This window comes from Salmo salar, chromosome ssa28, assembly GCF_905237065.1.
Source record: "Salmo salar chromosome ssa28, Ssal_v3.1, whole genome shotgun sequence".
NCBI classification, from domain to species: Eukaryota; Metazoa; Chordata; class Actinopteri; order Salmoniformes; family Salmonidae; genus Salmo; species Salmo salar.
The window spans coordinates 40,959,739-40,982,998 of NC_059469.1; the positions used below are offsets into that span (position 1 = coordinate 40,959,739).

Genomic DNA, 23,260 nt, shown 5'->3' on the forward strand with positions numbered 1-23,260 from the left:
GACTAAAATAGATCTGTAAATAAAATAAAAACACAAATAAGGGATTATTCTATACTGTTCTATAGTCTGAACCTTTTATTTTATTTAACCTTATTTAACCAGGTATTTATATATTATATATATAACCCTTTATTTAACCAGGTATTTATATATTATATATATAACCCTTTATTTAACCAGGTAGGCTAGTTGAGAACAAGTCCTTTATTTAACCAGGTAGGCTAGTAGAGAACAAGTCCTTTATTTAACCAGGTAGGCTAGTAGAGAACAAGTCCTTTATTTAACCAGGTAGGCCAGTTGAGAACAAGTTTACAACTGCGACCTGGCCAAGATAAAGCAAAGCAGTGAGACACAAACAACAACACAGAGTTACACATGGAATAAACAAGCTTACAGTCAATAATACAATAGAACAAAAAAATAAAGCTTATATACAGTGTGTGCAAATGGCATGAGGATGTATAGCAATAAATAGGCCATAGTAGCGAAGTAATTACAATTTAGCAGATTAACACTGGAGTGATAGATGAGCAGATGATGGTGTGTAAGTAGAAATACTGGTGTGCAAAAGAGCAGCAAAGTAAATAAAAACAATATGGGGATGAGGTAGGTAGATTGGGTGGGCTATTTACAGATGGATTATGTACAGTTGCAGCGATCGGTTAGCTGCTCAGACAGCTGATGTTTAAAGTTGGTGAGGGAAATATAAGTCTCCAGCTTCAGCGATTTTTGCAATTCGTTCCAGTCACTGGCAGCAGAGAACTGGAAGGCAGCCAAAGGAGGTGTTGGCTTTGTAACCTAAGTATTACAAAGCCGGGGAATCTTGTTAGTATAGGCTGATTTATTACATAGGCTACATAAGCATCATTGCCATTTGCCTATAGCCCATCTATTTTGAACAAAAGTTGACAAATACATTTTTATTAAAAAACCTGATCATAACGGACACCACGTCTCTTCACCCAGAAACTACATTTCCCAAAATGCATCGCTCCAAAAGAATGGGGTGCCCCTAAGAATGCCGGAAAATTGGAATACACCAAAGGTTTGTGTTTACTATTCTACATTATATAAAATAATGCAAACATTGTATAAGGTTTTTCAGTATTCTTCTCGTATCCTTCTGTTTTTCTGAAAATATATTTTATGACTCAAAATAACTATAATGGTTAAGGCGATTTACATGTGTATCATGCTTCTTCAACTTGCACACAATCACAAATAAACAGGCAGTTCAGGTTGTAATCAAATGCTGCTAGCTAGGTAACTGTAAAACAAGAACATTCCTGTACGATAATACGATTATATAGAAGTTATGAGCAAGCGGGAAGGTAATCAAATTCATTATTAACATTATGTATGATGTGTAAAGTCGCTATGCTCTGGATTTGATACGGGGCAGAAACTGCAGACGAGTCCTAATTTCTCATCAATGCAGCTCCACATAGCTAGCTAGCTAATCACGTTTGTTCTATAAAGCCTACACTCGCTATATTTATGCACTCAGCCCCAATGGGGTTTGGTAGATGAACAATATACCTCGGCTAATGGCTGTTCTTAGCCCTAACGCAACGCGTAGTGCCTGGATACATCCCTTACCGAGGTGCCTTATTGCTATTATAAACTGGTTACCAATTTAATTAGAGCAGTAAAAATACATGTTTTGTCATACCGTTTATAATGTAAATTATAAACCTAGTGGTTTGAACCCTGAATGCTGATTGGCTAAAAGCTGTGGTGTATTTAAGTAATACGGCCCAAGGAGGTGTGGTATATGGCCGATGTTCCGCGACGCGGAGTGCCTGGATACAGCCCAAGCCCTTAGCTGTGGTATATTGGCCATATACCACAAACCCACAAGGTGCCTTATTGATATCATAAACTGGTTACCAATGTAATTAGAGCAGTAAAAATACATGTTTTGTCATACCTAGGGTCCTTTATTTAACCAGGTAGGCCAGTTGAGAACAAGTCCTTTATTTAACCAGGTAGGCTAGTTGAGAACAAGTCCTTTATTTAACCAGGTAGGCTAGTTGAGAACAAGTACTTTATTTAACCAGGTAGGCCAGTTGAGAACAAGTCCTTTATTTAACCAGGTAGGCTAGTTGAGAACAAGTCCTTTATTTAACCAGGTAGGCTAGTTGAGAACAAGTCCTTTATTTAACCAGGTAGGGAAGTTGAGAACAAGTTCTCATTTACAACTGCGACCTGGCCAAGATTAAGCATGGCAGTGTGACACTAACCACAGCACATAGTTAAACATGGAATGGAATGAACAAAAAATACAGTCAATGACACAATAGAAAAAGTCTATGTACAGTGTGTGCAAATGAGGTAAGATTAGGGAGGTAAGGCAATAAATGGGCCATAGTGGCGAAATAATTACAATTACCGTAATTTCCGGACTATAAGCCGCAACTTTTTTCCCAGGCTTTGAACCTCGCGGCTTAAACAATGACGCGGCTAATATATGGATTTTTCCCGCTTTCAATTTTTTTTGAAAGGAGATGACTTCAGTGGTTTGTTTCAGTGCACAGGAGGAGGAAGATAGTGACCAATGACTTTCTTGGTAGGCTACTGTTTACTGCAAATTTGTAATTTTTTGTTACAAGCCGTGTTTCGTTAAAGCCTGTGTAAAGTTCATTTGTTTCAATGTACCGGTAGGCACCTGCGGCTTATAGACATGCGGCTTATTTATGTTAAAAAAATAAATAAAAAAATATTCAGTGGGTGCGGCTTATATTCAGGTGCGCTTAACAGTCCGGAAATTATGTTATGTCATAATTATGTACAATTCTGGCAAATTAATTACGGTCTTTGTTAGGAATAAATGGACTTCACACAGTTTGCAACGAGCCAGGCGACCCAAACTGCTGCATATACCCTAACTGCTTGCACGGAATGTAAGAGAAGTGACACAATTTCCCTAGTTATAAGAAATTCATGTTAGCAGGCAATATTAACTAAATATGCAGGTTTAAAAATATATACTTGTGTATTGATTTTAAAGAAAGGCATTGATGTTTATGGTTAGGTACATTGGTGCAACGACAGTGCTTTTTTTGCAAATGCGCTTGTTAAATCATCACCCGTTTGTCAAAGTAGGCTGTGATTCGATGAGAAATTAATAGGCATCGATTATATGCAACGCAGGACACGTTAGATAAACTAGTAATATCATCAACCATGTGTAGTTAACTACTGATTATGTTAAGATTGATAGTTTTTTATAAGATAAGTTTAATGCTAGCTAACAACTTACCTTGGCTTCTTGCTGCCCTCGCGTAACAGGTAGTCAGCCTGCCATGCAGGCTCCTCGTGGAGTGCAATGTAAGGCAGGTGGTTAGAGCGTTGGACTAGTAACCGGAAGGTTGCAAAAACGAATCCCCGAGCTGACAAGGTAAAAATCTGTCGTTCTGCCACTGAACAAGGCAGTTAACCCACCGTTCCTAGGCCGTCATTGAAAATAAGAATGTGTTCTTAACTGACTTGCCTAGTTAAATAAAAAAAATAAAAAATAGGCAAATCGGTGTCCAAAAATACCGATTATGAAAACTTGAAATCGACCTCTAGACTAGACAACAGGATAGATAATAGACAGTAGCAGCAGTATACTGTAGGTAGGGGTAAAGGATAGATAATAGACAGTAACAGCAGTATACTGTAGGTAGGGGTAAAGGATAGGTAATAGACAGTAACAGCAGTATACTGTAGGTAGGGGTAAAGGATAGATAATAGACAGTAACAGCAGTATACAGTAGGTAGGGGTAAAGGATAGATAATAGACAGTAACAGCAGTATACAGTAGGTAGGGGTAAAGGATAGATAATAGACAGTAACAGCAGTATACTGTAGGTAGGGGTAAAGGATAGATAATAGACAGTAACAGCAGTATACTGTAGGTAGGGGTAAAGGATAGATAATAGACAGTAACAGCAGTATACTGTAGGTAGGGGTAAAGGATAGATAATAGACAGTAGCAGCAGTATACTGTAGGTAGGGGTAAAGGATAGGTAATAGACAGTAGCAGCAGTATACTGTAGGTAGGGGTAAAGGATAGATAATAGACAGTAACAGCAGTATACTGTAGGTAGGGGTAAAGGATAGATAATAGACAGTAACAGCAGTATACTGTAGGTAGGGGTAAAGGATAGATAATAGACAGTAACAGCAGTATACTGTAGGTAGGGGTAAAGGATAGAGAGACAGTAACAGCAGTATACTGTAGGTAGGGGTAAAGGATAGATAATAGACAGTAGCAGCAGTATACTGTAGGTAGGGATAAAGGATAGATAATAGACAGTAACAGCAGTATACTGTAGGTAGGGGTAAAGGATAGATAATAGACAGTAACAGCAGTATACTGTAGGTAGGGGTAAAGGATAGATAATAGACAGTAGCAGCAGTATACTGTAGGTAGGGGTAAAGGATAGATAATAGACAGTAACAGCAGTATACTGTAGGTAGGGGTAAAGGATAGATAATAGACAGTAACAGCAGTATACTGTAGGTAGGGGTAAAGGATAGATAATAGACAGTAGCAGCAGTATACTGTAGGTAGGGATAAAGGATAGATAATAGACAGTAACAGCAGTATACTGTAGGTAGGGGTAAAGGATAGATAATAGACAGTAACAGCAGTATACTGTAGGTAGGGGTAAAGGATAGATAATAGACAGTAACAGCAGTATACTGTAGGTAGGGGTAAAGGATAGATAATAGACAGTAGCAGCAGTATACTGTAGGTAGGGGTAAAGGATAGGTAATAGACAGTAACAGCAGTATACTGTAGGTAGGGGTAAAGGATAGATAATAGACAGTAACAGCAGTATACTGTAGGTAGGGGTAAAGGATAGATAATAGACAGTAACAGCAGTATACTGTAGGTAGGGGTAAAGGATAGATAATAGACAGTAACAGCAGTATACTGTAGGTAGGGGTAAAGGATAGATAATAGACAGTAACAGCAGTATACTGTAGGTAGGGGTAAAGGATAGATAATAGACAGTAACAGCAGTATACTGTAGGTAGGGGTAAAGGATAGATAATAGACAGTAACAGCAGTATACTGTAGGTAGGGGTAAAGGATAGATAATAGACAGTAACAACTTATATTCAGGTGCGCTCAATAGTCCGGAAATTACGGTAAGCAATTAAGCACTGGAATGATAGAGACTGGAGTGATAGATGTGCAGAAGATGAATGTGCAAGTAGAGATACTGGGGTGCAAAAAACAAAACAGTAGGGGATGAGGTAGTTGGATGGGCTATTTACAGATGGGCTATGTACAGGTGCAGTGACCTGTGAGCTGCTCTGACAGCTGGTGCTTATTAAAGCTAGTGAGGGAGATATGAGTCTCCAGCTTCAGTGATTTTTGCAGTTCGTTCCAGTCATTGGCAGCAGAAGGAAGGAAAGGCAGCCAAACGAGGAATTGGCTTTGGGGGAGACCAGTGAGATATACCTGCTGGAGCGCGTGCTACAGGTGGGTGCTGCTATGGTGACCAGTGAGCTGAGATAAGGCGGGGCTTTACCTAGCAGAGACTTATAGATGACCTGGTGCCAGTGGGTTTGGTGAGGAATATGTAGCGAGGTCCAGCCAACGAGAGCATACAGGTTACAGTGGTGGGTAGTATATATGGGGCTTTGGTGACAAAACGGATGGCACTGTGATAGACTGCATCCAGTTTGCTGAGTAGAGTGTTGGAGGCTATTTTGTAAATGACATTGCCGAAGTCAAGGATCGGTAGGATAGTCAGTTTTACGAGGGTATGTTTGGCAGCATGAGTGAAGTGTGCTTTGTTTGCGAAATAGGGAGCCGATTCTAGATTTAATTTTGGATTGGAGATGTTTAATGTGAGTCTGGAAGGAGAGTTTACAGTCTAACTAGACACCTAGGTATTTGTAGTTGTCCACATGGTTCTGACACAAGTCAGAACCATCCAGAGTAGTGATGCTAGGTATTTGTAGATGTCAGAACTGATAAACTTTGTCCTCTGGTTTTTGCCAGCCATATCAGTTCTGTTATACTCACAGACATTATTTTAACAGTTTTGGAAACCTTAGAGTGTTTTCTATCGAATACTACCAATATATAGCTTCTGGGCCTGAGTAACAGGCAGTTTACTTTGGGCACCTCATTTATCCAAACTTCCGAATACTGCCCCCTAGCCCGAAGAAGTTAACACAGTGTCCAAAGAAGGGCCAGATGTATACAGAATGGTATCGTCTGCGTAGAGGTGGATCAGGGAATCACCAGCAGCAAGAGTGACATCGTTGATATATACAGAGAAAAGAGTTGGCTCGTGAATTGAACCCTGTGGCACCCCCATAGAGACTGCCAGAGATCCAGACAACAGGCCCTCCGATTTGACACACTGAACTCTGTCTGAGAAGTAGTTGGTGAACCAGGCGAGGCAGTTGTTTGAGAAACCAAGGCTGTTGAGTCTGCCGATAAGAATGTGGTGATTGACAGAGTCGAAAGTCTTGGCCAGGTCGATGAATAGAGCTGCACAGTATTGTCTCTTATCGATGGCGGTTATGATATCGTTTAGGACCTTGAGCGTGGCTGAGGTGCACCCATGACCAGCTCTGAAACCAGATTGCATAGCGGAGAAGGTACGGTGGGATTCGAAATGGTCGGTGATCTGTTTGTTTACTTGGCTTTCGAAGACTTTAGAAAGGCAGGGTAGGATAGATATAGGTCTGTAACAGTTTGGGTCTAGAGTGTCTCCCCCTTTGATGAGGGGTATGACCGCGGCAGCTTTCCAATCTTTGGGGATCTCAAACGATACGAAAGAGAGGTTGAACAGGCTAGTAATAGGGGTTGCAACAATTTCGGCTGATCATTTTAGGAAGAGAGGGTCCAGATTGACTGGTCCTTGTTGGACTATTAACCGAAAGGTTGCAAGATCGAATCCCCGAGCTGACAAGGTACAAAATCTGTCGTTGTACCCCTGAACAAGGCAGTTAACTGCAGTTACCTATCGGTTACTAGTCCAACGCTCCAACCACTAGGCTACGCTGCCACCTCCAATAGAAGTAGAGGGACTTTAGTCAGACGTTGCTTGTTGTGAGCGCTGAGGGAACTTTATGCACTTGGCCAGATGATTCTGCATCTATGTTGCATTCTTCACATATGATTTGGCCCAGTATTAGCACATGTACACAGCTTTTCCTTCTATATTAGCTGCAGTGAAATGTCTCCACACATCAGATAGTGCCCATGGCATTTTCCTGTAAAGATTAGGGAAAAATGTGTAAAAATAAATAAATACAATTCAATGTACAGAAAAATTGTTAAGCAGTTAGATTAAACAACTCCTTTGTTAAAATGAAACATGTATGGAAACAGGTGAATTAACACTCCTTTAGTTAGCAGGCTCAAGCAAGCTAAAACCCACATAGTAGCAAAAACTAAGTAGCAGAAATTGTTAACAAGTTAGAAATTATTTAAAACACACTTTGCTGTAGGCTACTATTTACTATTTAACAAAAAAATCATGTATGTCATATAAAAAATATTCACTGTAATCAAACCTTACCAGAAAGCATGTAGTCCGTGGCTCAGACAGTGTAGTAGTGTGGGCTCAATAGCGTCTCATTAGTGTGCAAGATCTTGAGAATCAGCTGTACATGTGATGGAAGAATGCACTGTGCATGCAGAGGGTTGCAATTCCATTGAATTGGGGATAGTTTAACCAAAATATGCCAAAAGACCTAGAATTACATTGTGTGTATCCCACAAAAAGGTTCTCTGTTATAAGCTATTTATTTTGATGAATTTAAACAAAATCCCCAGCCTTAAGTTTCCGACCTTTTGCAACCCTAGTCATACATGTGGTATAGGGTCTGATATACCACGTCTGTCAGCCAATCAGCATTCAGGGCTTGAGCCACCCAGTTTATAACAGACCATATAACATGGGTATTAAGTCTTTTAATTATGTTGGTAACCAGTTTATAATAGCATTAAGGCACCTCGGGGGTTTGTGGTATATGGCCAATACACCACAGCTAAGGGCTGTATCCAGGCACTCCACGTTGTGTTGTGCCTAAGAACATTACTTCGCCGTGGTATATTGGCCATATACCACAAACCCCCGAGGTGCTGTATTACTTAAATATAATATGAATCTTTCATCTGTAATCTCTGTAATATTTCTCGTCAGGTGAAGGGTATTTTATTGAACCTTTATTTAACTGGGCAAGTCATTTAAGAACAAATTCTTATTTACAATGACGACCTACCAAAAGGCAATAGGCCTCCTGCGGGGACGGGAGCTGGGATTAAAAATATAAATAAATAAAATAAAAATATAGGACAAAACACACATCACGACAAGAGAGACAACACAACACGACATAAAGAGAGACATAAGACAACAACACAGCATGGCAGCAACACATGACAACACAGCATGATAACAACACAACATGACAACAACATGGTAGCAACACAACATGACAACACAGCATGGCAGCAACACAACATGACAACACAACATGGCAGCAACACATGACAACACAGCATGGTAGCAACACAACATGACAACACAACATGGCAGCAACACATGACAACACAGCATGGCAGCAACACATGACAACACAGCATGGCAGCAACACATGACAACACAGCATGGCAGCAACACAACATGACAACAGCATGGCAGCAACACATGACAACACAGCATGGCAGCAACACATGACAACACAGCATGGCAGCAACACAACATGACAACAGCATGGCAGCAACACAACATGACAACACAGCATGGCAGCAACACAACATGACAACACAGCATGGCAGCAACACAACATGACAACACAGCATGGCAGCAACACAACATGACAACACAGCATGGCAGCAACACAGCATGACAACACAGCATGGTAGCAACACAACATGACAACACAGCATGGCAGCAACACAGCATGGTAGCAACACATGACAACACAGCATGGCAGCAACACATGACAACACAGCATGGCAGCAACACATGACAACACAGCATGGCAGCAACACATGACAACACAGCATGGCAGCAACACATGACAACACAGCATGGCAGCAACACATGACAACACAGCATGGCAGCAACACATGACAACACAGCATGGCAGCAACACATGACGACACAGCATGGCAGCAACACATGACAACACAGCATGGTAGCAACACAAGACAACAACATGGTAGCAACACAAGACAACACAGCATGGCAGCAACACATGACAACAACATGGTAGCAACACAAGACAACACAGCATGGCAGCAACACAACATGACAACACAGCATGGCAGCAACACAACATGACAACACAGCATGGCAGCAACACATGACAACACAGCATGGTAGCAACACATGACAACACAGCATGGCAGCAACACATGACAACACAGCATGGCAGCAACACAAGACAACACAGCATGGCAGCAACACAAGACAACACAGCATGGCAGCAACACAAGACAACACAGCATGGCAGCAACACATGACAACACAGCATGGCAGCAACACATGACAACACAGCATGGCAGCAACACATGACAACACAGCATGGCAGCAACACATGACAACACAGCATGGCAGCAACACAAGACAACACAGCATGGCAGCAACACAACATGACAACACAGCATGGCAGCAACACAACATGACAACACAGCATGGCAGCAACACAACATGACAACACAGCATGGTAGCAACACAAGACAACACAGCATGGTAGCAACACAAGACAACACAGCATGGCAGCAACACATGACAACACAGCATGGCAGCAACACAACATGACAACACAGCATGGCAGCAACACATGACAACACAGCATGGCAGCAACACAACATGACAACACAACATGGCAGCAACACATGACAACACAGCATGGTAGCAACACAACATGACAACACAACATGGCAGCAACACATGACAACACAGCATGGCAGCAACACATGACAACACAGCATGGCAGCAACACATGACAACACAGCATGGCAGCAACACAACATGACAACAGCATGGCAGCAACACATGACAACACAGCATGGCAGCAACACAACATGACAACACAGCATGGCAGCAACACAACATGACAACACAGCATGGCAGCAACACAACATGACAACACAGCATGGCAGCAACACAACATGACAACACAGCATGGCAGCAACACATGACAACACAGCATGGTAGCAACACATGACAACACAGCATGGCAGCAACACAACATGACAACACAGCATGGCAGCAACACATGACAACACAGCATGGCAGCAACACAACATGACAACACAGCATGGCAGCAACACAAGACAACACAGCATGGTAGCAACACATGACAACACAGCATGGTAGCAACACATGACAACACAGCATGGCAGCAACACAACATGACAACACAGCATGGTAGCAACACAAGACAACACAGCATGGTAGCAACACAAGACAACACAGCATGGCAGCAACACATGACAACACAGCATGGCAGCAACACAACATGACAACACAGCATGGCAGCAACACATGACAACACAGCATGGCAGCAACACAACATGACAACACAACATGGCAGCAACACATGACAACACAGCATGGTAGCAACACAACATGACAACACAACATGGCAGCAACACATGACAACACAGCATGGCAGCAACACATGACAACACAGCATGGCAGCAACACATGACAACACAGCATGGCAGCAACACAACATGACAACAGCATGGCAGCAACACATGACAACACAGCATGGCAGCAACACAACATGACAACAACATGGCAGCAACACAACATGACAACACAGCATGGCAGCAACACAACATGACAACACAGCATGGCAGCAACACAAGACAACACAGCATGGCAGCAACACATGACAACACAGCATGGTAGCAACACATGACAACACAGCATGGCAGCAACACAACATGACAACACAGCATGGCAGCAACACATGACAACACAGCATGGCAGCAACACAACATGACAACACAGCATGGCAGCAACACAAGACAACACAGCATGGTAGCAACACATGACAACACAGCATGGCAGCAACACATGACAACACAGCATGGTAGCAACACATGACAACACAGCATGGTAGCAACACATGACAACACAGCAAGGCAGCAACACATGACAACACAGCATGGTAGCAACACAACATGACAACAACATGGTAGCAACACATGACAACACAGCATAGTAGCAACACATGACAACACAGCATGGCAGCAACACATGACAACACAGCATGGCAGCAACACATGACAACACAGCATGGCAGCAACACAACATGACAACAACATGGTAGCAACACAACATGACAACACAGCATGGTAGCAACACATGACAACACAGCATGGCAGCAACACAACATGACAACACAGCATGGTAGCAACACATGACAACACAGCATGGTAGCAACACATGACAACACAGCATGGCAGCAACACAGCATGACAACAACATGGTAGCAACACAACATGGCAGCAGCACAGGGTACAACCATTATTGGGCACAGACAACAGCACAAAGGGCAAGAAGGTAGAGACAACAATACATCACTCGAAGCAGCCACAACTGTCAGTAAGTTTCCATGATTGAGTCTTTGAATGAAGAGATGGAGATAAAACTGTGCAGTTTGAGTGTTTGTTGCAGCTCGTTCCAGTCGCTAGCTGCATCGAACTGAAAAGACGAGCGACCCAGGGATGTGTGTACTTTGGGGACCTTTAACAGAATGTGACTGGCAGAACGGGTGTTGTATGTGGAGGATGAGGGCTGAAGTAGATATCTCAGATAGGGGGGAGTGAACGGGTGCTGTATGTGGAGGATGAGGGCTGCAGTAGATATCTCAGATAGGGGGGAGTGAACGGGTGCTGTATGTGGAGGATGAGGGCTGCAGTAGATATCTCAGATAGGGGGAGTGAACGGGTGCTGTATGTGGAGGATGAGGGCTGCAGTAGATATCTCAGGGATGTCCTCATCTGTAATCTCCCTGTCTCTCCTCAGGTAAAGGATGTCCTCATCTGTAATCTCCCTGTCTCTCCTCAGGTAAAGGATGTCCTCATCTGTAATCTCCCTGTCTCTCCTCAGGTAAAGGATGTCCTCATCTGTAATCTCCCTGTCTCTCCTCAGGTAAAGGATGTCCTCATCTGTAATCTCCCTGTCTCTCCTCAGGTAAAGGAGATCCTCATCTGTAATCTCCCTGTCTCTCCTCAGGTAAAGGATGTCCTCATCTGTAATCTCCCTGTCTCTCTCCTCAGGTAAAGGATGTCCTCATCTGTAATCTCCCTGTCCTCAGGTAAAGGATGTCCTCATCTGTAATCTCCCTGTCTCTCCTCAGGTAAAGGATGTCCTCATCTGTAATCTCCCTGTCCTCAGGTAAAGGATGTCCTCATCTGTAATCTCCCTGTCTCTCCTCAGGTAAAGGATGTCCTCATCTGTAATCTCCCTGTCTCTCTCCTCAGGTAAAGGATGTCCTCATCTGTAATCTCCCTGTCTCTCTCCTCAGGTAAAGGATGTCCTCATCTGTAATCTCCCTGTCTCTCCTCAGGTAAAGGATATCCTCATCTGTAATCTCCCTGTCTCTCTCCTCAGGTAAAGGATGTCCTCATCTGTAATCTCCCTGTCTCTCCTCAGGTAAAGGATGTCCTCATCTGTAATCTCCCTGTCTCTCCTCAGGTAAAGGATGTCCTCATCTGTAATCTCCCTGTCTCTCTGCTTTTTTTAAACATTTTACCTTTATTTAACTGGGCAAGTCAGTTAAAAACTAATTCTTATTTTCAATGAGGGCCTAGGAACAGTGTGTTAACTGCCTTATTCAGGGTCAGAACGACAGATTTGTACCTTGTCAGCTCGGGGATTCGATCCAGCAGCCTTTCTAGTCCAACGCTCTAACCACGAGGCTACCTGCCGCCCCTCCTCAGGTGAAGGGTATCCTCGGAGGATGAAGACCAGTCAGAAAACAGATGACCGCGACACAGGAGATAACTTGACATCACCTGTGATGTCTGCATTCAAAGGTATCCACTAGATCATTTCCTGTGGTACCTGAATGTACATTCAGCCCAGAGTACACTCCTCCTTCCACCTCCCCCTCTTCACCACCTCCTCTCCCTTTACTCCCCCTTCTCCCTACCCCTCTTCACCTCCTCCTCTCCCTCCCCCTCTTCACCACCTCCTCTCTCTTCACTACTAATCATACCATTATAGTTGTGGTAGAATGAGATGCAGCTGTTAGCAGTTTCTGTTATTCTTCAATAACACAACCCCCCAAAGCAAATCAGGGGGAGAAAAATAGGTTTATTCAGAGAGGACAGCCTGTCCTCAGCTAGCTGGTCCCAGTGTAATGTTAATACCCAGCAGGTAGATGTCCAGCCTGTCCTCAGCTTGCTGGTCCCAGTGTAATGTTAATACCCAGCGGGTAGATGTCCAGCCTGTCCTCAGCTAGCTGGTCCCAGTGTAATGTTAATACCCAGCGGGTAGATGTCCAGCCTGTCCTCAGCTAGCTGGTCCCAGTGTAATGTTAATACCCAGCAGGTAGATGTCCAGCCTGTCCTCAGCTAGCTGGTCCCAGTGTAATGTTAATACCCAGCAGGTAGATGTCCAGCCTGTCCTCAGCTAGCTGGTCCCAGTGTAATGTTAATACCCAGCAGGTAGATGCCAGCCTGTCCTCAGCTAGCTGGTCCCAGTGTAATGTTAATACCCAGCAGGTAGATGTCCAGCCTGTCCTCAGCTTGCTGGTCCCAGTGTAATGTTAATACCCAGCGGGTAGATGTCCAGCCTGTCCTCAGCTAGCTGGTCCCAGTGTAATGTTAATACCCAGCGGGTAGATGTCCAGCCTGTCCTCAGCTAGCTGGTCCCAGTGTAATGTTAATACCCAGCAGGTAGATGTCCAGCCTGTCCTCAGCTAGCTGGTCCCAGTGTAATGTTAATACCCAGCAGGTAGATGTCCAGCCTGTCCTCAGCTAGCTGGTCCCAGTGTAATGTTAATACCCAGCAGGTAGATGTCCAGCCTGTCCTCAGCTAGCTGGTCCCAGTGTAATGTTAATACCCAGCAGGTAGATGTCCAGCCTGTCCTCAGCTAGCTGGTCCCAGTGTAATGTTAATACCCAGCGGGTAGATGTCCAGCCTGTCCTCAGCTAGCTGGTCCCAGTGTAATGTTAATACCCAGCAGGTAGATGTCCAGCCTGTCCTCAGCTAGCTGGTCCCAGTGTAATGTTAATACCCAGCAGGTAGATGTCCAGCCTGTCCTCAGCTAGCTGGTCCCAGTGTAATGTTAATACCCAGCAGGTAGATGTCCAGCCTGTCCTCAGCTAGCTGGTCCCAGTGTAATGTTAATACCCAGCAGGTAGATGTCCAGCCTGTCCTCAGCTAGCTGGTCCCAGTGTAATGTTAATACCCAGCAGGTAGATGTCCAGCCTGTCCTCAGCTAGCTGGTCCCAGTGTAATGTTAATACCCAGCAGGTAGATGTCCAGCCTGTCCTCAGCTAGCTGGTCCCAGTGTAATGTTAATACCCAGCAGGTAGATGTCCAGCCTGTCCTCAGCTAGCTGGTCCCAGTGTAATGTTAATACCCAGCGGGTAGATGTCCAGCCTGTCCTCAGCTAGCTGGTCCCAGTGTAATGTTAATACCCAGCAGGTAGATGTCCAGCCTGTCCTCAGCTAGCTGGTCCCAGTGTAATGTTAATACCCAGCGGGTAGATGTCCAGCCTGTCCTCAGCTAGCTGGTCCCAGTGTAATGTTAATACCCAGCGGGTAGATGTCCAGCCTGTCCTCGGCTAGCTGGTCCCAGTGTAATGTTAATACCCAGCGGGTAGATGTCCAGCCTGTCCTCGGCTAGCTGGTCCCAGTGTAATGTTAATACCCAGCGGGTAGATGTCCAGCCTGTCCTCGGCTAGCTGGTCCCAGTGTAATGTTAATACCCAGCGGGTAGATGTCCAGCCTGTCCTCGGCTAGCTGGTCCCAGTGTAATGTTAATACCCAGCGGGTAGATGTCCAGCCTGTCCTCGGCTAGCTGGTCCCAGTGTAATGTTAATACCCAGCGGGTAGATGTCCAGCCTGTCCTCGGCTAGCTGGTCCCAGTGTAATGTTAATACCCAGCTGGTAGATGTCCAGCCTGTCCTCAGCTAGCTGGTCCCAGTGTAATGTTAATACCCAGCAGGTAGATGTCCAGCCTGTCCTCAGCTAGCTGGTCCCAGTGTAATGTTAATACCCAGCAGGTAGATGTCCAGCCTGTCCTCAGCTAGCTGGTCCCAGTGTAATGTTAATACCCAGCAGGTAGCTGTCCAGCCTGTCCTCAGCTAGCTGGTCCCAGTGTAATGTTAATACCCAGCAGGTAGATGTCCAGCCTGTCCTCAGCTAGCTGGTCCCAGTGTAATGTTAATACCCAGCAGGTAGATGTCCAGCCTGTCCTCAGCTAGCTGGTCCCAGTGTAATGTTAATACCCAGCAGGTAGATGTCCAGCCTGTCCTCAGCTAGCTGGTCCCAGTGTAATGTTAATACCCAGCAGGTAGATGTCCAGCCTGTCCTCAGCTTGCTGGTCCCAGTGTAATGTTAATACCCAGCAGGTAGATGTCCAGCCTGTCCTCAGCTAGCTGGTCCCAGTGTAATGTTAATACCCAGCAGGTAGATGTCCAGCCTGTCCTCAGCTAGCTGGTCCCAGTGTAATGTTAATACCCAGCAGGTAGATGTCCAGCCTGTCCTCAACTAGCTGGTCCCAGTGTAATGTTAATACCCAGCAGGTAGATGTCCAGCCTGTCCTCAGCTAGCTGGTCCCAGTGTAATGTTAATACCCAGCAGGTAGATGTCCAGCCTGTCCTCAGCTAGCTGGTCCCAGTGTAATGTTAATACCCAGCAGGTAGCTGTCCAGCCTGTCCTCAGCTAGCTGGTCCCAGTGTAATGTTAATACCCAGCAGGTAGATGTCCAGCCTGTCCTCAGCTAGCTGGTCCCAGTGTAATGTTAATACCCAGCAGGTAGATGTCCAGCCTGTCCTCAGCTAGCTGGTCCCAGTGTAATGTTAATACCCAGCAGGTAGCTGTCCAGCCTGTCCTCAGCTAGCTGGTCCCAGTGTAATGTTAATACCCAGCAGGTAGATGTCCAGCCTGTCCTCAGCTAGCTGGTCCCAGTGTAATGTTAATACCCAGCAGGTAGATGTCCAGCCTGTCCTCAGCTAGCTGGTCCCAGTGTAATGTTAATACCCAGCAGGTAGATGTCCAGCCTGTCCTCAGCTAGCTGGTCCCAGTGTAATGTTAATACCCAGCAGGTAGATGTCCAGCCTGTCCTCAGCTTGCTGGTCCCAGTGTAATGTTAATACCCAGCGGGTAGATGTCCAGCCTGTCCTCAGCTAGCTGGTCCCAGTGTAATGTTAATACCCAGCGGGTAGATGTCCAGCCTGTCCTCAGCTAGCTGGTCCCAGTGTAATGTTAATACCCAGCAGGTAGATGTCCAGCCTGTCCTCAGCTAGCTGGTCCCAGTGTAATGTTAATACCCAGCAGGTAGATGTCCAGCCTGTCCTCAGCTAGCTGGTCCCAGTGTAATGTTAATACCCAGCAGGTAGATGTCCAGCCTGTCCTCAGCTAGCTGGTCCCAGTGTAATGTTAATACCCAGCAGGTAGATGTCCAGCCTGTCCTCAGCTAGCTGGTCCCAGTGTAATGTTAATACCCAGCGGGTAGATGTCCAGCCTGTCCTCAGCTAGCTGGTCCCAGTGTAATGTTAATACCCAGCGGGTAGATGTCCAGCCTGTCCTCAGCTAGCTGGTCCCAGTGTAATGTTAATACCCAGCAGGTAGATGTCCAGCCTGTCCTCAGCTAGCTGGTCCCAGTGTAATGTTAATACCCAGCAGGTAGATGTCCAGCCTGTCCTCAGCTAGCTGGTCCCAGTGTAATGTTAATACCCAGCAGGTAGATGTCCAGCCTGTCCTCAGCTAGCTGGTCCCAGTGTAATGTTAATACCCAGCAGGTAGATGTCCAGCCTGTCCTCAGCTAGCTGGTCCCAGTGTAATGTTAATACCCAGCAGGTAGATGTCCAGCCTGTCCTCAGCTAGCTGGTCCCAGTGTAATGTTAATACCCAGCAGGTAGATGTCCAGCCTGTCCTCAGCTAGCTGGTCCCAGTGTAATGTTAATACCCAGCAGGTAGATGTCCAGCCTGTCCTCAGCTAGCTGGTCCCAGTGTAATGTTAATACCCAGCAGGTAGATGTCCAGCCTGTCCTCAGCTAGCTGGTCCCAGTGTAATGTTAATACCCAGCAGGTAGATGTCCAGCCTGTCCTCAGCTAGCTGGTCCCAGTGTAATGTTAATACCCAGCAGGTAGATGTCCAGCCTGTCCTCAGCTAGCTGGTCCCAGTGTAATGTTAATACCCAGCAGGTAGATGTCCAGCCTGTCCTCAGCTAGCTGGTCCCAGTGTAATGTTAATACCCAGCAGGTAGATGTCCAGCCTGTCCTCAGCTAGCTGGTCCCAGTGTAATGTTAATACCCAGCAGGTAGATGTCCAGCCTGTCCTCAGCTAGCTGGTCCCAGTGTAGCCTTAACCAATCAGAAGTCCCCTGTCCTCAGCTATTCTCCACTGAACTAATGAACAGGAAGCCATTTATAACCCCTCCACCCCCTTGCCTGGGGTTAACCAATCAGAAGTCCTTGCAGTACAACTGGGCCAATGGCCAATCCCTATTGACCGTTAGTACTCTAGTTTTTAGTCCTCTCATCCTCCGCGTTGTGTATTTATCTTCAAACTGTTCTTATATAGCCTACTAATCCGATATTTCTACCTTGCCAGTGTTCCAGCAGGAGCTCGACACCAAGCATGACAAGCATGAGCGCCTGGTCAAACTCAGCAGAGACATCACCATTGAAAGCAAGAGGACAATATTTCTACTGCACAGAGTCACCAGGTAAATTGTCTGAACTACAAAATGGAGTCTTCCAGGGTCCTTAGGAGGTCCTCAGCGGCCACGTTTGAAAGAAAAAAACTGTATAGGAAAAATGTTAACCTCATATATATTTGGCCACTTCTTATGGTTTCAAATCAAATGCAGTGTTTAATATCATCTAGGTTAGCCAAATGCAGTGTTTAATATCATCTAGGTTAGCCAAATGCAGTGTTAAATATCATCTAGGTTAGCCAAATGCAGTGTTAAATAGCATCTAGGTTAGCCAAATGCAGTGTTTAATAGCATCTAGGTTAGCCAAATGCAGTGTTAAATATCATCTAGGTTAGCCAAATGCAGTGTTTAATATCATCTAGGTTAGCCAAATGCAGTGTTTAATAGCATCTAGGTTAGCCAAATGCAGTGTTTAATAGCATCTAGGTTAGCCAAATGCAGTGTTTAATATCATCTAGGTTAGCCAAATGCAGTGTTTAATATCATCTAGGTTAGCCAAATGCAGTGTTTAATATCATCTAGGTTAGCCAAATGCAGTGTTTAATAGCATCTAAGTTAGCCAAATGCAGTGTTAAATATCATCTAGGTTAGCCAAATGCAGTGTTTAATATCATCTAGGTTAGCCAAATGCAGTGTTTAATATCATCTAGGTTAGCCAAATGCAGTGTTTAATAGCATCTAGGTTAGCCAAATGCAGTGTTTAATAGCATCTAGGTTAGCCAAATGCAGTGTTAAATATCATCTAGGTTAGCCAAATGCAGTGTTTAATATCATCTAGGTTAGCCAAATGCAGTGTTAAATATCATCTAGGTTAGCCAAATGCAGTGTTTAATATCATCTAGGTTAGCCAAATGCAGTGTTTAATAGCATCTAGGTTAGCCAAATGCAGTGTTAAATATCATCTAGGTTAGCCAAATGCAGTGTTAAATATCATCTAGGTTAGCCAAATGCAGTGTTTAATAGCATCTAAGTTAGCCAAATGCAGTGTTTAATATCATCTAGGTTAGCCAAATGCAGTGTTTAATATCATCTAGGTTAGCCAAATGCAGTGTTTAATATCAGATTTACTATAAGAAAAATTGGATTACCTTTGCTCTTCTTCGTCAGAATGCACTCCCAGGACTTCTACTTCAACAACAAATGTTGTTTTGGGTCGAAATAATCCATAGTTATATCCAAATAGCTCCGTTTTGTTCGTGCGTTCAAGTCACTAACCGAAGGGTGACGCGCCGGCGCATTTCGTGACAAAGAATTTCAAAATATTCCATTACCGTACCTTGAAGCATGTCAAACGCTGTTTAAAATACATTTTTATGCTATTTTTCTCGTAAAATAGCGATATAATTCCAACCGGGCGACGTTGTGTTCATTCAAACACTGAAAGAAAAACATGGAGTCGTCTCGTGCACGCGCGCCTCAGTGTCATTGTTCTCAGCAGGACCACTCACAAAAAACCCTGCTGTTTTTCGCCCAGAGACTGGAGAGCTCTCATTCCACTTTCTGGCGCCTTCCTAGAGCCAATGGAAGCCTTAGAAAATGTCACGTTACAGCAGAGATGCTGTATATTTGACATAGATGCCCTAGAAGGAGAACAAATTGTCAGACAGGGCACTTCCTGTATAAAATCTTCTCAGGTTTTTGCCTGCCATATGGGTTCTGTTATACTCACAGACACCATTCAAACAGTTTTAGAAACTTTAGGGTGGTTTCTATCCAAATCTACTAATTATATGCATATTCTAGTTTCTGGGCAGGAGTAGTAACCAGATTAAATTGGGTACGGTTTTTATCCGGCCGTGAAAATACTGCCCCCTATCCCAAACAGGTTTTAAGGTCATTGATTAGTTAGGATTTGATTTGATTTGGTAGATATGTGCTATCACTATCAAACAGCTGAAAATACAATCTTTTTCCTTTTGGAATATACACTGCTCCAAAAAATTAAGGGAACACTTAAACAACACAATGTAACTCCAAGTCAATCACACTTCTGTGAAATCAAACTGTCCACTTAGGAAGCAACACTGATTGACAATAAATTTCACATTCTGTTGTACAAATGAAATAGACGACAGGTGGAAATTATAGGCAATTAGCAAGACACCCCCAATAAAGGAGTGGTTCTGCAGGTGGGGACCACAGACCACTTCTCAGTTCCTATGCTTCCTGGCTGATGTTTTGGTCACTTTTGAATGCTGGCGGTGCTTTCACTCTAGTGGTAGCATGAGACGGAGTCTACAACCCACACAAGTGGCTCAGGTAGTGCAGCTCATCCAGGATGGCACATCAATGCGAGCTGTGGCAAGAAGATTTGCTGTGTCTGTCAGCGTAGTGTCCAGAGCATGGAGGCGCTACCAGGAGACAGGCCAGTACATCAGGAGACGTGGAGGAGGCTGTAGGAGGGCAACAACCCAGCAGCAGGACCGCTACCTCCGCCTTTGTGCAAGGAGGAGCAGGAGGAGCACTGCCAGAGCCCTGCAAAATGACCTTCAGCAGGCCACAAATGTGCATGTGTCTGCTCAAACGGTCAGAAACAGACTCCATGAGGGTGGTATGAGGGCCCGACGTCCACAGGTGGGGGTTGTGCTTACAGCCCAGCACCGTGCAGGACGTTTGGCATTTGCCAGAGAACACCAAGATTGGCAAATTCGCCACTGGCGTCCTGTGCTCTTCACAGATGAAGGCAGGTTCACACTGAGCACATGTGACAGACGTGACAGAGTCTGGAGACGCCGTGGAGAACGTTCTGCTGCCTGCAACATCCTCCAGCATGACCGGTTTCGCGGTGGGTCAGTCATGGTGTGGGGTGGCATTTCTTTGGGGGGCCGCACAGCCCTCCATGTGCTCGCCAGAGGTAGCCTGACTGCCATTGGGTACCGAGATGAGATCCTCAGATCCCTTGTGAGACCATATGCTGGTGCGGTTGGCCCTGGGTTCCTCCTAGTGCAAAACAATGCTAGACCTCATGTGGCTGGAGTGTGTCAGCAGTTCCTGCAAGAGGAAGGCATTGATGCTATGGACTGGCCCGCCCGTTCCCCAGACCTGAATCCAATTGAGCACATTTGGGACATCATGTCTCGCTCCATCCACCAACGCCACGTTGCACCACAGACTGTCCAGGAGTTGGCGGATGCTTTAGTCCAGGTCTGGGAGGAGATCCCTCAGGAGACCATCCGCCACCTCATCAGGAGCATGCCCAGGCGTTGTAGGGAGGTCATACAGGCACGTGGAGGCCACACACACTACTGAGCCTCATTTTGACTTGTTTTAAGGACATTACATCAAAGTTGGATCAGCCTGTAGTGTGTTTTCCACTTTAATTTTGAGTGTGACTCCAAATCCAGACCTCCATGGGTTGATAAATTGGATTTCCATTGATTATTTTTGTGTGATTTTGTTGTCAGCACATTCAACTATGTAAAGAAAAAAGTATTTAATAAGATTATTTCATTCATTCAGATCTAGGATGTGTTATTTTAGTGTTCCCTTTATTTTTTTGAGCAGTGTATATTTCACAGCGGTTTAGATGGTACAATGATTCTCTACACTATACTTGCTTGTTTTGTCACAACCTGAAATTAGGCTAGCTATTAGAATTTTAGCAAGCAGGAAATGGCAGAGTGATTTCTGCAAGGTACACCTTTAAATGTCATGTCCATCCTATAAGAACCTTCCAGTATATCAACTAGCCTGATGTGAATGGTATTGTCCCTGCAGTGTCCTAACAGTATACCAACTAGCCTGATGTGAATGGTATTGTCCCTGCAGTGTCCTAACAGTATACCAACTAGCCTGATGTGAATGCTATTGTCCCTGCAGTGTCCTAACAGTATACCAACTAGCCTGATGTGAATGGTATTGTCCCTGCAGTGTCCTAACAGTATACCAACTAGCCTGATGTGAATGGTATTGTCCCTGCAGTGTCCTAACAGTATACCAACTAGCCTGATGTGAATGGTATTGTCCCTGCAGTGTCCTAACAGTATACCAACTAGCCTGATGTGAATGGTATTGTCCCTGCAGTGTCCTAACAGTATACCAACTAGCCTGATGTGAATGGTATTGTCCCTGCAGTGTCCTAACAGTATACCAACTAGCCTGATGTGAATGGTATTGTCCCTGCAGTGTCCTAACAGTATACCAACTAGCCTGATGTGAATGGTATTGTCCCTGCAGTGTCCTAACAGTATACCAACTAGCCTGATGTGAATGGTATTGTCCCTGCAGTGTCCTAACAGTATACCAACTAGCCTGATGTGAATGGTATTGTCCCTGCAGTGTCCTAACAGTATACCAACTAGCCTGATGTGAATGGTATTGTCCCTGCAGTGTCCTAACAGTATACCAACTAGCCTGATGTGAATGGTATTGTCCCTGCAGTGTCCTAACAGTATACCAACTAGCCTGATGTGAATGGTATTGTCCCTGCAGTGTCCTAACAGTATACCAACTAGCCTGATGTGAATGGTATTGTCCCTGCAGTGTCCTAACAGTATACCAACTAGCCTGATGTGAATGGTATTGTCCCTGCAGTGTCCTAACAGTATACCAACTAGCCTGATGTGAATGGTATTGTCCCTGCAGTGTCCTAACAGTATACCAACTAGCCTGATGTGAATGGTATTGTCCCTGCAGTGTCCTAACAGTATACCAACTAGCCTGATGTGAATGGTATTGTCCCTGCAGTGTCCTAACAGTATACCAACTAGCCTGATGTGAATGGTATTGTCCCTGCAGTGTCCTAACAGTATACCAACTAGCCTGATGTGAATGGTATTGTCCCTGCAGTGTCCTAACAGTATACCAACTAGCCTGATGTGAATGGTATTGTCCCTGCAGTGTCCTAACAGTATACCAACTAGCCTGATGTGAATGGTATTGTCCCTGCAGTGTCCTAACAGTATACCAACTAGCCTGATGTGAATGGTATTGTCCCTGCAGTGTCCTAACAGTATACCAACTAGCCTGATGTGAATGGTATTGTCCCTGCAGTGTCCTAACAGTATACCAACTAGCCTGATGTGAATGGTATTGTCCCTGCAGTGTCCTAACAGTATACCAACTAGCCTGATGTGAATGGTATTGTCCCTGCAGTGTCCTAACAGTATACCAACTAGCCTGATGTGAATGGTATTGTCCCTGCAGTGTCCTAACAGTATACCAACTAGCCTGATGTGAATGGTATTGTCCCTGCAGTGTCCTAACAGTATACCAACTAGCCTGATGTGAATGGTATTGTCCCTGCAGTGTCCTAACAGTATACCAACTAGCCTGATGTGAATGGTATTGTCCCTGCAGTGTCCTAACAGTATACCAACTAGCCTGATGTGAATGGTATTGTCCCTGCAGTGTCCTAACAGTATACCAACTA

General features: G+C 44.8%; 1 protein-coding gene across 3 annotated transcripts in view; it reads left to right on the forward strand.

Annotated features, from left to right (window-relative positions):
• Positions 1–1,022: 1,022 nt before the first annotated feature.
• Positions 1,023–23,260, forward strand: part of tsnax (translin-associated factor X) — a 45,443-nt gene continuing 23,205 nt past the window's right edge. The window contains exons 1-4 of one of the 3 annotated variants that reach the window (XM_045709915.1): positions 1,218–1,331; positions 12,272–12,309; positions 12,935–13,030; positions 17,784–17,898. In XM_045709915.1, coding sequence (XP_045565871.1) covers positions 12,279–12,309; positions 12,935–13,030; positions 17,784–17,898 — 242 coding nt within the window. In that variant the 5' untranslated portion in view covers positions 1,218–1,331; positions 12,272–12,278. 3 annotated transcript variants of the gene reach the window in all.